Source organism: Oculina patagonica, chromosome 6, assembly GCF_052425735.1.
Source record: "Oculina patagonica isolate OP01 chromosome 6, crgOcupat, whole genome shotgun sequence".
NCBI lineage: Eukaryota > Metazoa > Cnidaria > Anthozoa > Scleractinia > Oculinidae > Oculina > Oculina patagonica.
The window spans coordinates 32,327,411-32,344,997 of record NC_135763.1 but is presented as its reverse complement, the minus strand read 5'-3'; the positions used below and the strand labels follow the sequence as shown (position 1 = coordinate 32,344,997).

General features: G+C 38.6%; 3 protein-coding genes across 3 annotated transcripts; 1 reads left to right on the top strand and 2 right to left on the bottom strand.

Annotated features, from left to right (window-relative positions):
* Positions 1-2,483: 2,483 nt before the first annotated feature.
* Positions 2,484-4,929, top strand: LOC144656964 (uncharacterized). Its single transcript, XM_078517225.1, has one exon. The coding sequence runs from the start codon at positions 2,760-2,762 to the stop codon at positions 4,824-4,826; it is 2,067 nt and encodes a 688-aa protein (XP_078373351.1). The 5' UTR covers positions 2,484-2,759; the 3' UTR covers positions 4,827-4,929.
* Positions 4,930-12,431: 7,502 nt separating this feature from the next.
* On the bottom strand, positions 12,432-13,781 carry LOC144656342 (adenosine receptor A2a-like). The gene has a single exon (XM_078516572.1). The coding sequence runs from the start codon at positions 13,601-13,603 to the stop codon at positions 12,644-12,646; it is 960 nt and encodes a 319-aa protein (XP_078372698.1). The 5' UTR covers positions 13,604-13,781; the 3' UTR covers positions 12,432-12,643.
* Positions 13,782-15,905, bottom strand: LOC144656343 (allatostatin-A receptor-like). The gene has a single exon (XM_078516573.1). It carries the CDS (start codon positions 15,903-15,905, stop codon positions 14,946-14,948), a length of 960 nt encoding a protein of 319 aa, XP_078372699.1. The 3' UTR covers positions 13,782-14,945.
* Between the last annotated feature and the right edge of the window lie 1,682 nt (positions 15,906-17,587).

Below are 17,587 nucleotides of genomic sequence, written 5' to 3'. Positions count from 1 at the left end.
AGCTCGCAAAACAGGCACTGGGCTCATATTGTAACGGTCCCATTAACGGCGGCGAGATGGAACACGGCCTAGATTTCGTCTTAAACATTCTACATAATGGCGAATTGTTGCACTACGGTACCCAGAAAATGAAACGCTTTTCCCCTGAAATAAAAAAACTCGTGTTCCAGTTATTGTGATTAACCCGTTTAAGTTTAACCTAAACCGGTTTTGGTTGGTTGTTGGTTGTTTTAGTTTCATATTACTATTTGGATTGAAACACCAGTTATTTTAGGCCCAAACATACGTCAGTTAAGTATTTCTTCTTGTTCGGTTTTACCATTTGCTGGGCTCACAGGGGCGTAGCCAGCTTTTTAAAGAGTTGTAGGCCTGGCCTACGGCTCTGTAGGCTAGCTACGCCCTTGTCTCAAATTTTATTCCTCTCAAAGGTCAGCATTTCTGTCTAGGTTCGTCATCATTTACTGACGCAATTGTTTCCAAGAATTTCATTACTATGGCTGTTACATCATGTCGCTTATAAATGTACGAAACTGGCAATATTACTATGATTGTTTTTATTTATTTATTTATTTGTGATAGTAAATAGACCTAAATAAAATTAAATAGGCTGGTGACAAACGTAGTGTACAAATATTAGTCAACTTATTTTCCTCTTTTACTTCAAAGATGTTTCGCTTTGGCATAACCGCTTCTTTTTAATATGGAAAATTTAACTTGTAGTTCCTAAGATCCGGCTGTAGTTGTCAATAAAGAGCTGTTTGTAACATTCTCTCCACATGCTGACTGGTTTAGGACGTTACTTTAGGCATCATAAAGTATCTGAGGTTACTGACCTTTTTAAGATCATAACACGAAACTAAAAACAAGTTTTCTTTATTTTGGCTTCTTTGTTTGAAGTCTTTAAATGTAGGTTTCAGTAAAAAGTTACTTTTTTTCATACCGGCCTAGCTGAAAAAATAATTTTAAAAGTAAATTTTTATAAAATTATCCGAACAATGAATGGACTATTTGTGTTTCAGTTTTTTTTTTTTGTCAAATTGACTGACGTAGCCAAGAGTTTCATGTGGTATTGCTGGGTTTAATTACGTCATTCTTAAGTTCAGTTAAAATATCAATTCCCCCATCGATTCTTTAAATGTTAGTTCTGAGAATTTAATGAAACTGATCAAGACAACCCCAGGTGAAGTTTGAACTTATTCAGTCTTGTCAGTCATGCTTGACAATGACGAGGGAACTCATCAATGATCAGGGTTATAAATAAAGAAGAATATTAATGTTATAAAATTGAGGGACCCCAGTGCGATTTTAGATAACTAATGCACTTTTGCAGTTTGCACCCTAACGGGAGTCAGTTTTATCGGTCCAACAGCATGAAAACAAGAACGTTTGTTTGGGTTATAAATAGTATATCTAGATTGTTTAAAACTTTAAAAAGCAAAACAAAACTCTACGGGGTAAGCGGTGGTCTTTTGAAATATTCTTTTTTGTTATATTGGTAACTAAATACAGTGTTACGGAAGGTCTTTAATTTTTCCCATAGAATATATTTCCATTCTTATATTCTCCGACTTTATTTCTCAGCGATAAATCCGTTTTCCAATTGTGTGTTAGTTAAGTCTAAACCACGTTCACTCTAAGAACTATTTTTTTATGAATCAAATTTATGACCAAACGTGTTGCAATTTTCAAGTTTATTTTCTTCAAAGAACGTTCTAGTAAGAACACTGAATTACAATAGTCTCCGACTGCCACTTTCCGCGGCTGTCAAATTTGACAGCAAACAATTTATTTAAATCTCTAAACAAATTGACGCAGTTTGGCGGATTACGGAATTAACACAAAACACGAAATAATTGATTACAAAAACCCATGGACAGCAGTTATGATCTGCCACCTTACGTTTAAGACAAGGCTATAAATCCAATATATCATTTATTTTCACTCACTTACGTTAAAAATTATCATATAATAGAGTATGAAGCTAATAAAAACTGTTTTACTCGATTTTAGTCCATTTGAGTGATCAATCTATGACATAGACACTATCGTCATTTAAAGAAGTGATTTTTTTATTGATGTTCAACTAAATCCTGACGGTAAACACAAGAACCTATGTCAATCAGTGCGAAGATTTATATTTCGAGATTGGAACTAAAACCGTTAATTAACACGTATTTTACGACTGCACGAATCTAATTTATGCCTATTTAGCTTACGGGAGTTTAGCTTGCTTACCCAAAAGCCGGTAAAAGTGTCAATTTCGTCACAACACAGATAACCACCAGCTGTAGACCTGAGACCCGTGGCGCGTTCGTTTCGTAAAGTTCTGTTTACCTTAATGAGACAAAAACATTTTCTCTGAATTCTATTGAAAACATTTTCTGAATCCATAATTAAGTAGGGCCTTTTGTCCCGTAACTGACATGGGGGGCATGCAGTGACCTTAATGTTTTCCATATTTAAACTATGCCCATGTCTTTACAAAAGGCATTTGCTAGATTCTACCATTTGAAGTTACGTGATCGGAAATCAACAAGCGTGTCTTCTATGCTAACAAAGTTGACGCTATTTCGCTCACATCATACTTGGCCAAGTTTAATTAACGCCACAAAAGCTAGCTGCTTGCTCATGTTTATGTATTGTACTTAGCTGCATTCTTTGTGCTAGATGTGATTTCCGTTCAAGCGTGAACGATCAGTGCAAGTAAGTACTTAGTTTGAAACACATTGAAGTATGTTTATACCCAAGAAGGGTACAACATGGTGGCCGATTCGTTAAATGGGACACTTCCAGACACTGTCACTGATGTTTCCACGACATTGGACCCTCGTTCAAATGCTGCAGTTATACTACAAGCTGCTTCGATGGTCGTGATAATGCTTGTTGCGTTGGGAGGCAATCTACTAATTCTGGCCGCCATTTACATTGACAAGACTCTGCAAACAATTACGAACGCGTTCATAATCAATCTTGCCTGCGCGGACCTACTTTTGTCGATCATCGGAATGCCGTTCACCTTAGCCTCCTCTATCACGTATGACTGGATTTTTGGAGACACATGGTGTAAGGTGAATGGCATGGCAAACTCTTTGTTTTGTATTGCTTCGATACTAACTCTCGCCGCTGTGTCAATCGATCGCTACTGTGCTATCATCCACCCTTTCAAGTACGCGACCTGGATAACGAACAGAGTTGCTGCTGGCATGATCTTTTACATCTGGTGTCATGCCCTACTCATGGCTTGCCTACCCCTGACGAGTTGGTCGCGATACACCTTTATACGTTCTGAATCCATCTGCACAGTGCAATGGGAATTCGGCATTTCTTTCACCATATTTCTTTTTTCCGTTTGTTTTTTCTTACCGCTCGGTGTGATGATGGTGACTTATTTAAGAATTTTTCGTACAGCGAGACAACAGTCTAGAAAAATTGTGCCAGTCACTGGTGAAATTGCAGGAAAGGAAGAACCGAGTACAAGCGAGATTTCGTGCTACCGTGACGACAGCCAAGCTCGCTTGAACTCTGATGCATTACTCGCACGATCGGTTTTATCGACTAAAGAACTTGACATGAGCAAAAGTGAAGTTTCTCTAAATAGCGACGTGTTTGGCGATAGAACGTTTCGTGGTCGCCAAACATCGTTCACAGTTTTTGATGAACGAAACGAAATAAGAGCATTATCAACTAAAAATGTAAACACTAGTGACCAACCTTCTAAAGACTCTGGTTGCGAGGATATAAATGTTAGGGGCTCGTCACGTTATTTAAAACCAAATGAATTACCAACTAGTAAGGAATCAAGAAGAACATCAAGCGCTTACGAAAGCGTAGATGGAGAGAGTGTTTTTAATAGCAGTTGTGGAAGCTTACAAGACTCAGTATTCGATCCAAAAGAACCGCTTGACAACAAATACACATCCACTCAACTGGACATATCGTACGTGAACACGCCGTTTGCTAAATCAAATAACATCGCACCGATCAGGAAGACAGGAGCCGTTTATTTACCGCCTCTTCAAACTGTGAAAGGAAAAGAGGAAATAGATTCTATTATGCAACGTTTTGATTTAAATCAACCTCGTGCGGCATTAAGAACTTTAAACAATAACAACCTAAATGTAAACGAATCGACAAAGCAGGATGACGCAAAGAATGTTGACGAACATCCTTCTTTTGCTATTGAAACTGCCGCCGAAAATGAAGATACCTTGGATGATAGCAGGCTTAACCAATCAAATTACCTTCGAACTGAAGGGATTGCACAAGTACGAGGAGAGCATGCAGTGAATGAATCTGGTGATAATAAATCGATACATATCCCGGTGGTTGTTTCTCAATATTCCTCTCAATCTTCGTTTGCTTATTCAACGAAAGAAGTTCCGCCAAGCGGTGTATCTCAATCACAAACACGCGAGAGAACAGCTTCCGCAACACGTAGAAAAAAGTTTTCGACCGCTTCCTTTGCAAGCCTTGCCAATTTTTCGGGTCCTAACTCGTTTAGAGCGTTTAGTAAATCGTCACTTGCGCTTATGAGACTTCGGAAAAAGAAGGATGTTCAAAACCGAGCGAAAATGCGTCGGGAAACCAAAGCTGCGAAAACTTTACTGATAGTTGTGGGAACGTTCGTTTTGTGTTGGACACCTCATTTTATAGGAATATTTTGTTTTCTTTTTAAGCAATGCTCATGGCCTGATGAATTCTTTGCTATTACCACGTGGCTTGCCATGTTGAACTCTGCCTGCAATCCTGTTATTTATGGAGTGATGAGTAGACAGTTTAGGAAAAGATTTAAGCAGATTTTACAGTGCAAACGAGGCTTCTTTTGAAAGTTCTTGATGAGACATGAAACTATCTTTAAAAAGCAATTATGTGAACTGTTTTAGAAAATGTGTGCACTTACATTAAAATGTTCGATTTAAAATTAAAAAAGTAACTTGAAATAAAACGGCTTGGCTTTATCATTTGATATTAATTAGCAAATTTTGCGAGCCATTTTACTGCAGGATTCAATAGAATAATACATTATTATATCATTCAATTGTTAATGGAATTTTCTTTGAATTCTTTATGCCTTTTTTGTAAATAGATTTTAATCGCATTTCCTAAAGTAACTTGTCCTTTTGTTCGTGCAGGTGAAGGTTTTATCGATTGTTTTTGAAGGCGCCCTGCTTATGTATACCTCATTTCCCGCAGAGTTTCAAATTAAATTTACTAGCAGGTCAAAATATCCGAAGAAAGTAAATTACTTATATGTAATACATCCTGGTGCTAAGTGAATTTTAAATTTCTTGAACAAAATAAGTTGTTAACAACATCAATTTAATGGATCTTGACGCTTTGACTTAGTCCCCAGAGGTTTTAACCCTTTAACCTCCTAGTGTTTCATTTGCTAATTACCACGCGCGACTATTCAGCCGTGTTATGCATAAGAAATTGGTGTTACATCAAATCACCTTCCTCTTGTTTAACCCTTTAAGCCCCAATATCTACATACAAATTCTCCCGACTGATCCTCATGCATTTTCTTACAGCTTTGTTCGGAGAACTTGTTAAAAGTCGAAGCAATTTTGGTATTTTAATTGTAAAGAGAAGTTTGATTTTGGTCGCTCTTGTTATGCTAAGCCTAGATTTTTCCGGGATTTGAAGGAATGGTCATTCAACGACCTGTGAAGTCACCAATTTACACATCAGCAGATTCTTGTGATATGCAACTAATAGAGGTTGGATAGATCTTTCCACAGGATTATCTATTTTGAATATTGATTGCATTCTGACACAGCTAATAGAAAAAAACGGGATCAGTTTTTGGCGTTAAATTGGTGGTAAAACAGGCCATTATACCCGTACTTGATCACGATCTCCTTTCCAGGCTTTTCCATTGATAAAGATCAAAACTTTTTGCGGGCCAGAAAAAAGGACGTAAAAAAAAAAAAAAAAAAAAAAAAAAAAAAAAAAAAAAAAAAATGGAACGGTTAGAAAATCGAAAAATATTGTACATTTCAACAACTTCATCAAAATCTCCCTGCAATGTTAGAAAGTGCATTCCTGGCAAAGGTTAGAGAAATTTAGCATCATAGCGCCAAAAAAAATCAATTTAACGGTAGGCTAGTTCATAACTTAGGAATATTTATTTGAAGGTTAGTAAGAAGAATTTGGCTGTTGAACTAAGGATCGTCGATAATTGCATCAGCTAAAGAGTAGTTAAACCTTTTAACATACAAATTCTCTTAACTGGTCCGCACTATCATTTAAAGAAAAAAAATTATCATTACATTAGTGTCTGGTTTGACGAGAAATCTAGGCCCCTCCCTCCTCACTGTCTTTTCAGCCTCACTGCTACTCCCCAGGACGCGTTTTCTCCTATCAACTGCAAGCAATTGCTGATCAGATCTCTCAGTAGATCCTACGAATAGCAGCATTATCGTTTGCGGTCCCTTGCAATTTTAGTCTTACTTTTCTCCTATCCCCAATCCTCTCCCAAGTACGAATCCAAGATGGCGCTCTTCCGATGATATTACAGTGAAACGAACTCAACCGGGGCCACCCAACGTTTTTTAGCCAATCACAGGACGTGTTCAAAACAAAAAAATTGGAGTTCCTTGGTCAGGGGACCAATCACAGTGAAGGGCAATTTTAACTCTTCGCTTGACTGAATACGATGCGAAGGCACGCTAAAGTGTTGTTTTTACGGCAAAAATATAATTTTGTTCATTTCGTTTACGGTTAAGGCGAAAGTCTGCCGGTAAGTTAGAACACTGGACGGAATCAACGTAAATAAGTTTACCGAATGACGGTCCGGAATTTTGAAGACTGAACGGACTCAACGAAAATAGCACGGCCTGCGCCTGGAATGAAGACAAAACGGACTCGACACAAATTTATTTACCGAATTGACACCGGCTGAAACTGTGAAGACGAAACGGCTTTTCCTCATATTTGCCGAAGCGAATCAACACCGGTCCACTAAGAGATAAACTCAGTGTATTACATCAGTGATATCTATACAGTGATACAGTGATAAAAAGAACATTGTACCTAATGAACAAATTACAACGGCGAACATTTCAAACCATAAATATATTCATCGCCGGATAAAATTCAACAAAACGTGCAGAAACGTGACAGGTTCACGCATACTTGTTAGCGGCTGTAATTTGGTAAATTTATTTTTATGTTGAGCCCGTTTCGTGTTCAAAAATGTCGGCCGCAAATTCGAGGAAAACTGACATAAGCTTTCGTCTTCGACATTCCCGGCCGTGTTTTGGAAAATGTGTGGCATATTGTTAGTTTTATAGCCGATCATGCTTCGGTAAATTTTATCTTTACGTTGCGTCCGTTCAGTCTTCAAAACTCCCGGCCGTAATATTCGATAAATTATCCAAGCTTTCGTCTTCGACATTCCAAGCCGTCTTTCGGAAAATATTGAGCTGGCCGTGAATCGGCCGGTAAATTTAGGCCGTCCCCTTTTTTTTCTCTGTTTAGCGTCGTCCGACCGACCCAGATTTTCGCGTTTTCAAAAAAAAAAAAAAAAATTTATACAGAAGGTATAGAAGGCAATGACACATTATTTTAAATAATGTTTCATCCTTTTTACGCTGTTCTTGTTTGAGTTTAACCACGACGTCGATTTTTCCTTCCTCCATTGCCGCCATGTTGACATTGTAACCATGTCTTCTTGTTTCCAGGCTCCACGGACATTATGCTGAGGTACCGGGCCTCCTAGTTCCAGACTCCTTATCAACTTTTTTTTTTGATTTTTTTTTTTTAATTCCGACCGACCGACCCAAAATCAGAAAACACATACGACGATAAACGAAAAAAAAAAAGGGGATGGCCTTATTTCGCTACGTTCATCACTTCGTTCAGTGTTTCGAAGTCTTCAAAATTGCTCGCCGTAATTCGGTGATACGCTGAATCCTTTCAGTCTTCAAAAATATTCGCGGCCGTAATTCGGTAAACGTATTTACGCTGATTCCGTCCAGTGTTCCAAATTACTGGCAGACTTTCGCCTTAACCTTAAACGAAATGAACAAAATTATATTTTTGCCGTAAAAACAACACTTTAGCGTGCCTTCGCATCGTATTCAGTCAAGCGAAGAGTTAAAATTGCCCTTCACTGTGATTGGTCCCCTGACCAAGGAACTCCAATTCTTTTGTTTTGAACACGTCTTGTGATTGGCTAAAAAACGTTGGGTGGCCCCGGTTGAGTTCGTTTCACTGTAAGCGTTCGAATGCGTTCGCTAAAATACGCCTGCATTGCAAGCGCAAGCAAACAACAAAGAATACAATATGGCAAGAAGGTAAGTCGATTTTATTCAGAGTATTTAATTTTATACTTGTCGAACCTTATCGTTGAGTTCCTATACCAACCCTTATAAATCGCATCTTTGTAACACAACAGCGCTCGAAGCCAAGAGTCACGTTCGCTTTCACTTTACGAATAATTAAGTCACGTAGTGAACTTGGGCCGCCTGTGAATACGCGAAGATATTTTTTTTAGATGATCGCTGCCGCAGGCCGATATATGTCAATTTCCAGACGGGATTATTGTTTACATAACTTCGTGCCAAATGTAAATTTGGCAAACCAATCAACTTTCAGCCCCTGCAGTCGAATGCATATGTAACGTGGTCAGTGGAGGAGCAGGTAGTTTTAAGACAGAACTTGGGATCGTCCAGTGGTAGCAGCAAAAAGCAGATATATTCTCCAATCGAACTAGAATTTACAATATACAGTATCTCGTGTCACATACATGACCAGCTACCGCACACAGAACACGTACAGCCACTTTACTAAATTTGGCACATGGCCACGTGTACAGTCAGTCTTAAAATAGATAAGGCACCGAAATAATGCAAGGACTTGTACATACAAATAGCAGCGGAGTGTAGGATCAGCAATATGAAAAAGCTTAGCTTTTTCAGCCCCTGGAGAAGGTTTTGTCTAGCCGAAATATTGGGACAATGATATTTATTTCGCTTTTTTAGCTGTCCGATCAGCCTTGCATTTGATTTATCCTTAAAATAGTACACAATCCTCTGATGCTATTTATAAATAGAAAGTTCTAGAAGAAAGCTATTTTTATTTTTTTTTATAAGTGAGTAGCTCCCAGCTTATTTCGATAAGGTGATCATTAAATTAAATTCTGGAACATTCTAGGAACAAAAACAAAACAATTTTCCTTGATATGTCATTTATAGTACGTTGATCGGTTCCACTATGAACGCGTATTTTAACAAAACTTTTTTAAAATTATTATAGGGTTTTTCATCTGGACTATAAAATCCGCTGTTTACCCGATACCATGCATTATTTCTTCCAAGTTGTACCGTGCAATCAATCTAAAACGATGTCACGTTCCAAATCCGAACTTTTAATAGGCTTTACGCTTCTTTGTTTTTAGTCTGCCTATTTATACGATGTTTTGTCTTGCACCTTAATTCATGTTAAATAATTAAAGCTTATAAAGTCCAACAAAACCAATAATGTCAGGCTTTACCATTCCGTTTTATTGAAGTTCCAGCTCTTAATTATCTGCTACAAAGGGCAAATAATTACTTGGGCTAAGAGGACAAAAGAGAGCTTTTCAAGATGAAAAGTTCCGCCCGCCCTTAGAAATAATGCATGACGAGCGTAATTACATTCATCGTTGAGTAATAACTCTTTTCACTCATGATTGCCTCGTTTCTTTTGTTTTGTCTTCCTGAGGACGTGTTATGTGACTGTTGTTTGTATCGGCTTCTTTAAATTTAAGGAACTTTAAGCGCAAAGGAATTCGCGTTTCAAGCAGATTAGGCAGGACGTAGCGTCAAAACAAGGCAGCTTAAGAGGCATTGTATTTTTTGAAGGGATTAGAAGTTGTCTTAGCTTTCAACGGTTAAGAAGTAAGCTTTCAGAAGCCTGTCATGAACGTTTAAATGCAGCTGTAAGTCTGCATAGTTTACCGTTAAAATGGAGGATGAGCGTGTGTTAGTGACAGCATCAAACTAAAGTGAGCCTCACGATCTCGCGCCGAAATATTAAGATAACGATCGTAAAATCTTCTTGTATTTCAACGGGACTCGGTTTATCAAATCTTCAGCCGCGTATTGTGGTGCCATTTGCTTTGTTTTCGAGATGTGGCGACACGGGCAATTGGCAGAAGACAATCGACAGCTTCTTACATTAGTACATGGCGTAGATCGTAAAGGAAGACCAGTGATCAAAGCTTATACAGGCAACTCTCGACATCCAATATACCAAGAGTATCAAGGTGTTATTGACAAACATTATCAAAAGGCTGAGAGGCTTTCTTCCTCATCTAGAACAACTTATTCGCCATGCAGAGTCAATAACATTTGTTTTGATTATTACTCAGAGAGTGGCAGTGTTTCGACGCCAAGAACACGCGCTTCGACGCGATGGACTCCGTCTCTTTCCGGCTATTCCGGGGCTAGCTCACCGATCATTCCCGACTTGACTGGTATGCGCGCTAGGATCTCCAAATTGCGGTGTTCGCTGGCGATACACTCAGGTCTCGGAGCCACTAACAAAGAATTGACATTTCTTCCTGTTATCCCGGTTCGGACCAGGAAGCAACCGACTGTAGACTGTCCGAAGAAGGGATGCACGAAAGGAAAACCACCCTATGAGAAACCGGATTTGGAGGAAGAATCAAGGAAGGAGGGTTCAAATAGTGCACCAAAGCCTTCCACTTCAACATCTAGGAACACAGACTGTTGCCAGGGTTGCAAAGGTCGAACTTGCTCCAAAGCAAAAAAAACAAAGAAGCGACCCAAAAAGAATGATAGTTTAAAATTAAAACCATTAACAGCGTAGGCAATGGAGGAAACTGCCCGCCAGAACGTGTAACATGTCAGTCCCGTATAATCCCTCATCAGCCACTAGGACAACAAAGTTGATGCGTTAGAGTTAGATGATCGACAACTGAATTTCTCACTTGTTCGACCTAGTTCGACTACCGGTGAGGAATTTCAGCCTTTCATAGCCTCCTTGACTGAGCAGGAAGGAACTTTTAAAATAACAAATCTAAAATGTCGATTAACTGCATCAATGCATATGATGGCGACGTCAGAATGGACTCTGAAACTCGCTTCTAATCGGCACCTAGTTGGTAAACTCAAGTCTAGTCGTTGAATGATCAGCAATTTATTTTTTCCTAGAATATCCGATGTAGTCAAGAGCACACAGGCAAAAATAATAAAGGAAATGACAACAAAACAGAATCTGGCTGGACATGAACCCTTAATCTATGTATACATATTTTTGAAAACAAACACCACAAACTTATAAACACCGTTCCATGGTTTTTATTTGAATTGTTTGAAAACACAGACTTAATAGAAGATACCAAATACTATATAGTTACCATGACAACTGTATTGAGGTAAGGTGAGGATTCTTGTGAAAACTGTTTGGTTCGTGACATTTAAGTCTGCGTTTCATAGACCTTAGCAGAAATCATCATTTGTAGCAAAATGATGCTACACATCTTTGTATCACCTGATTCTTATTATTATTACATTGTGGTGGAAAGTGAGAAAGAACCTTGAACAGGCTTAACTAGTTTAGTGCTAATATGATTAACTCAATAAACAACTCACAGAATTAAAGATTCTGTATTCTCGTCACGTATCAAATATACCGTTTTATTAATCGTTGTCGTCAATGGTTTGTTTTTTTGCCTGGTTTTTTTTTTTCACCCTTCGTTACTCTCTGTAATAAAACGTCTTTTAACCACAGACCTGAGTTTAACTTTGAGGTTCTGTCCTTATTTCCATATTTAGGTATATTTTAATGTCCCCTAGCGCTCTGCTAGTTAGGTGGTGACGTCACTAAAATCTTCCCTTGTTGACGAATTTCTTTATTTTTTGTTATGTATCGATCTCCTTGACAATGTATACTGTGTAGTGTTTCATAGATATTGCAAGGAAAAGGCCACTGGTGATCTATTCGCGGAGTTAAAAGGAATATCACTTATGAACAACGACAAATTGAGGTAACATAAACTGACGAAAATGGCAATCCCCCTAAATTAGTTACAATGCAATCATAGAAGGGAATGATGAATACAGACTGCATTCACTAATAAGCAATATGGGTGCCAGGGAAACTGTGCATGCAGCTTATAGCCCCTTGTTATTATATTTTCTTTACGACATTTAATACTGTTTGTGTATTAATTTGTTTGGTTTGGTTTCTATTCAAAGTCGATCAAAGCATTATGCGTAATTTTATGTTGAATCACGCAAGAGGAGATTTATTACCACGTAAAAATCTGTGTTCTTTGTGCAAGTACAGAAAATGTTTTATTAAAGCCTCCGCTGGGAGGTTGTTCAGACTTATCGGTTTTAAAGGAATTTTATCTTAGCTCACGGGGTTGGGGGGGGGGGGGGGGTTGGCTTAAAATTAGTACATGGCGATTATAAGTATAGGATATTAAATTGTTTATTAAGCTTTCAAAAATACTTCTCTACAATAACGTAACAATAAACCCTATCAATGATACAATGACCAAATAATAGGAGATTTTAAAAATGTGGTGGAGCTCGTTGTTATTGTATTACTGAAAGTGAGATGAAAAGAGTTCGAGGAGTATAATATGAGCAAGCAACCGATCAAATGAGAAAGTCGCGTAGCTAATCTAGCTATCTGATACGTTGTAGACACGAGTCCTCGAACATGTCGGTCTCACAGTACCAAGAACCTTTCGGCCAAACACAGCATACGCCTCACGAAAGTTCCTCATTCTTGAACCATAGATAACAAAGTTCATGGCAGAGTTCGACAGTGCCAAAGTCCTGATCCACATGAACGCAATTCCATGCCTCTTGACCAGAAGTTTCCCGGTCGCAAAAAAGACGGTAACTAACGGAAACCAAGAAGCTGTGAAAACGATGATCACAATGGCCAGCGTGAAGGCAACGCGGATTTCAACACTCGACTGAGTGATATCACTAGACGAGTGAGCTCTGAGTTGGTTTCTTTCCTTCCGATGTTTGGCTAAAGATATCACTATCAGCAAGTAAGACAACAACACCGTAGCATAGCCTAAGGCGAACATCGATACGCCAAGGAAACCTTTGGGGAAGTCCGCTGGAATAATGGCAGCCAAAATTGGAACTGCAATTGGCAATGCCCAAGACGTTATCAACATTGCTTTTAATCCATAAGTCTCTACGATGCTTTTGTAGTGAAGAGGGTACACAACAGCGATGAAACGATCAACACTGATGGCCGCCATATGCACGACTGAAGAAGAACACGAAAGCCTAGATAGTATTTGATAGGGTCGTTCCAGGTTTGCAGCACAGTCATTGAAAAATGTCATTTTTACGAGGACTGCTACAACGAGAGGCTCACACACCATGGTGACGATCAAATCAGCGATCGCCAAGCTGAATAGAAGGTAGTTTGATGATCGGCGAAGACGAGGACTTGTAACAACTGCCACACAAACTAGAAAGTTGCCAATTGTTCCTAAAACGCCCACGATTGCATTCGTTGAGATCAGAGCAACGCCGTGAGCTACTGGAAGAGAACAATCTGGCTCTACTGGTACGATAGGCTCGGGATTACTTGTATTCTCCAGTGAGTAATTCATGGCACAAGCGCTGAGATGAGCAACAGTCAAAACGCTGGAAAACCGCAGTAATGTTTTCTCAGTTAAAGATAGTCGTCCGAAGCGAAACGCGACGCTAAGTAAATACAGACTTCACCAGATAAGTCGTGAGTAAGCTCGTCATTGCGTTCCGTGCGATATTGTTTCAAACATGAAGTTTCTAAACTGTAAGTAATATCTGTATTGGTCATTATATAGTGCAATTAATATCTTCAGAAGGAAATTGCAAAAAAAAAAAAAAAAAAAAAAAAAACAATTATATGAACATTAACTAAAAGTTTTTATCGTCTTTTCGACAGAAATAAATAAGTGAATCTACGACACCAATGACGTGTTTGTTGTCTTGTCTGTGCCCTTGCCTAAAACTATTTTGTTTTACCCGATCATGTAAATTGTCGTAAGGGATAACTTAACACATTCCGAGCGTGATATATCAACTGAAGATAAATATAGCAGAGGAAATGGCTTCTAATGTCATTAACCTCTTGTTAAAATATCCCTGTGAAATGATATTCATCATGTAACAGTTTTAATTGCTCATTTAATAAATTCTTGTTTAGTATTTTAGCTTTCCATCTATAAAGTAAATGGAAAGTTTGTATAGTCAGTATACGAACAAAGTAAAAGGGTGTAAGTGGATTCTTAGAAGCTTTAAACCAACATCACAATCCTCGGTCATACTTCTCGTGACCATTTCATCTCTCGACTCGAAGCCTGTCAGTCTACAAGCTATCAAGTGGTCATCCACACGATTGTCCAATAAGATGTCAACACTCACACAATGCTTATTTATGTAAAAAATATTAGCCTCACTTAAAATTTCAGGTAAATTTTATCAGTTTAGTTAAAAAAATGATTTTCAGTTCCTGTCGATGTGCGATAGCCGAACAACATGTTGAAAATGTTGCCCATAAACATTAGAACTGAATGGAAATAGAGACAGGGAAAAGTATTTTTTAACGATGCCATCACTATCAATATCCCTTTCGATTAAATTTGGGAGCAAAAGTTAAACTTTTTATTATTATAATCATGTTTTCCAAACGTATTCATTATTCACGACCGGCAAACAGACAATGGGTAATCCGTTTTTGGTTGTATTGGTTGGTTGTTGACGCCCTATTGACTTTAGAGTAGAAAGTACAATTGGAGAAGTCAGTCCAAATTGTCTTAGTCATATATAGAGGTGTCTTTTATACTGTTTTCGGTTGTTAATTTCCTTGCGTCGGCGTTATCAATAACGCCCGTGCTCAGTGTTACTGATATTCGGCGCTCGTTCGAAGGCAGCCTCGTACGCGTTTCCTTATTAATTTGATTAAACTGATTAATTCTGCGTGGTAAAGTTATAAAGACGAGTCCGCGAACACTTCGGTGTCACAACACCAAGAATCTTTCGACTGATCCCAGCGAACGCCTCACGGAAGTTCTGCAGTCTTGAACCATATATAACAAAGTTCATGGCGGAGTTTGAAAGGGCTAACGTTCTCATCCACATGTAGGCAACTCCGTGTCTCTTCACCAGCGGTTTACTAGTTACAAAAATGATGGAAATTAAAGGAAACCAACAAGCAATGAAAACAATGATCACAATCGCAAGCGTGAAGGCAACGCGGATTTCAACACGAGATTGACTGACATCGCTAGAAGAGCGAGCTCTGAGTTGGTTTCTTCGTTTCCGGTGTTTGACCAGAGACGCAACTATAAAAAAGTAACAAAAGAAAATAGTAGCGTAGCTAACAGCAAACATCCCTAATGCGATATAACCTTGTGGAAAGCTTGCTGGAAGAACCGCGCTTAAAATGGGAACCCCGATCGGATAGGCCCAAGAAGTTATTAGCATTGCCTTTAATCCACAGTTCCCCATGATACTTCTGTGGTGAAGAGGGTACACAACAGCGATAAAACGATCAACGCTGATGGCCGCCATGTGTACCACAGAAGCAGAACACGAAAGCATTGATACAATCCTGAACGCAAGTTCCAAATCTGTTGCACAATCGCTAAAGAAAGTTCTCATGCTGAGGATTGCTACAACAAGAGGCTCACACACCATGGTGACGAGTAAATCAGCAATTGCTAAGCTGAACAGAAGGTAATTTGATGATCGGCGAAGACGAGGATTTGTAACAACAGCCACACAAACCATTGAGTTGCCAATTGTTCCTAAAACACCCACAATAGCATTTGTTGTGATCAGAGCAACGCCGTTAGCTGATGGAAGAGAACAATCTGCTACTGAGAGGTTACGTGTCAAATTACTTGTGTCCTCTAGTGAGCTATTCATGGCACTGTGAAACAGCCCTTCAGGTACACTTTGCTCGTGTTGACGAAAACCAAGCGAACGAGGAAAGCACGAAACCAGTCAATACTATTAACTTTACCAAAGCTGTTAAAGGTAAAAGGTCGTCGTTGCGTATTACTCTAAACAGTGAGATATTGTTTTAAACAGCTAAGTTTTAAAACTGTAACAAATATCTGTTGTAATCACTATGCAGTGCAACAAATATCATACAATGAGGAAATTTCTGATAATGTTCAACTCTTTAAACACAAACTAAGAAAGGGGGTTTAAATGGTCTTTTTTTTGCCTTTGGAACGACAACTGACACGATTTAAAGAAACGAGTTTCTGATTTTTTTTGTCTTTCTCCTAGTTTGCAGTAATTTATTTCACCTGATCCTGTAAATTCATAAAGAATGACTCAATATGTATTAACATGAAGCACTGCACGGAAAGGAAGTGGCTTCTAATGTCATTAAACCCGTGGCAAAATATCTTAACATGATATTCATCTTGCGAGCATCTATTTTATTTGTTCATCGCAGTCCGGCTTCTGTTAAGAATTCAACCATTCCATTTGTAGTAAAAAGATAATACTCAGTGGGCGAAAAACAAGAAGATTCAAATCGTAAATTTAAGGCAGCTAACTGGCATCTCGAGTTTAAGGCAAGTTAAGAATGAAACAGTAACGTATTTCACATTACAAATGGAAAACATAAAGATCCTTTACTTGTTAATCAGGTTTGTATAAACATTTTCCCAAGCTTGCCGGCGATACTTCGCGTGACTTCTCAGGAGCAATACCGTTTTATGTCCGTTACAACCTGCAGTTTTCATTCAAGATGCTCTTTCCATAACTGTCCATCAAACATGACATTATAATTAGTGGTACAAAAGTTCATTTTTAGTTGTGTAATATATTTAAGCCTTCATAAAAGTTCTGGTGTTTTCTATTCACTTTCACTTCCTTTTAGCCTTTACTCCGTGAGGAAAATGTGCCGGAGGTGTATGTTTTCTGTTGGCTCACCTCAAAATTGATAAGTAAAAAAGACTGAAGTAAATTAAATGCCTTACTTCCCTCCCCTAAACGATAGCTCGTTTAACAATACAGTATTGGAATTAATTATTGTAAATGTCAGTGGAAGCTAAATTCTAGAAGACGAAGGCTTTTTGATAAGCTGGGAGTATAAACAATGGCCAGTTCTCCTGTAAGACGCGCCTACAGGGGATCATGCATGGTAGTTGTAAATGAATTGGTGCAGTCCGGTATTCCTGCACACCACTGAAACTCCTATTTTTTTTTTTTCCATGAAGCATATATGACCGCTGACTGTAACATTTTCTCGATCTCAGACAGCCATCAGTTCCTCTGACAACTCCTCTAAGACTCCAAGGAGGCATAAATTCCGTCTTACTCACAGAGACCACAGACGCAGTTGCAGTCACCAATGCGAACCGCCAAAGAATTTCAGTCGGTATCATGCATATGTGTCATGCACCCACGATTCCTTCTCGATGCTGCCAGATGAAGCAATTTCCTCCACTGTCGTTTGCGAGAATTCTGTCCCAAGGGAGTGACAATGTTGAATCTTTCACTACACTTTCTTTCTTCTTTACACTTTGGCATTGTCGATTTTGCTTTAGAGCTGTTTGATAACTGTCAATGATCGGTCAATTACTACTACT

Excerpts from the sequence above, each read along its gene's own strand:
- LOC144656343 (XM_078516573.1), bottom strand. The coding sequence starts at position 15,905 with ATGAATAGCTCACTAGAGGACACAAGTAATTTGACACGTAACCTCTCA.
- LOC144656964 (XM_078517225.1), top strand. The coding sequence starts at position 2,760 with ATGGTGGCCGATTCGTTAAATGGGACACTTCCAGACACTGTCACTGAT.
- LOC144656342 (XM_078516572.1), bottom strand. The coding sequence starts at position 13,603 with ATGAATTACTCACTGGAGAATACAAGTAATCCCGAGCCTATCGTACCA.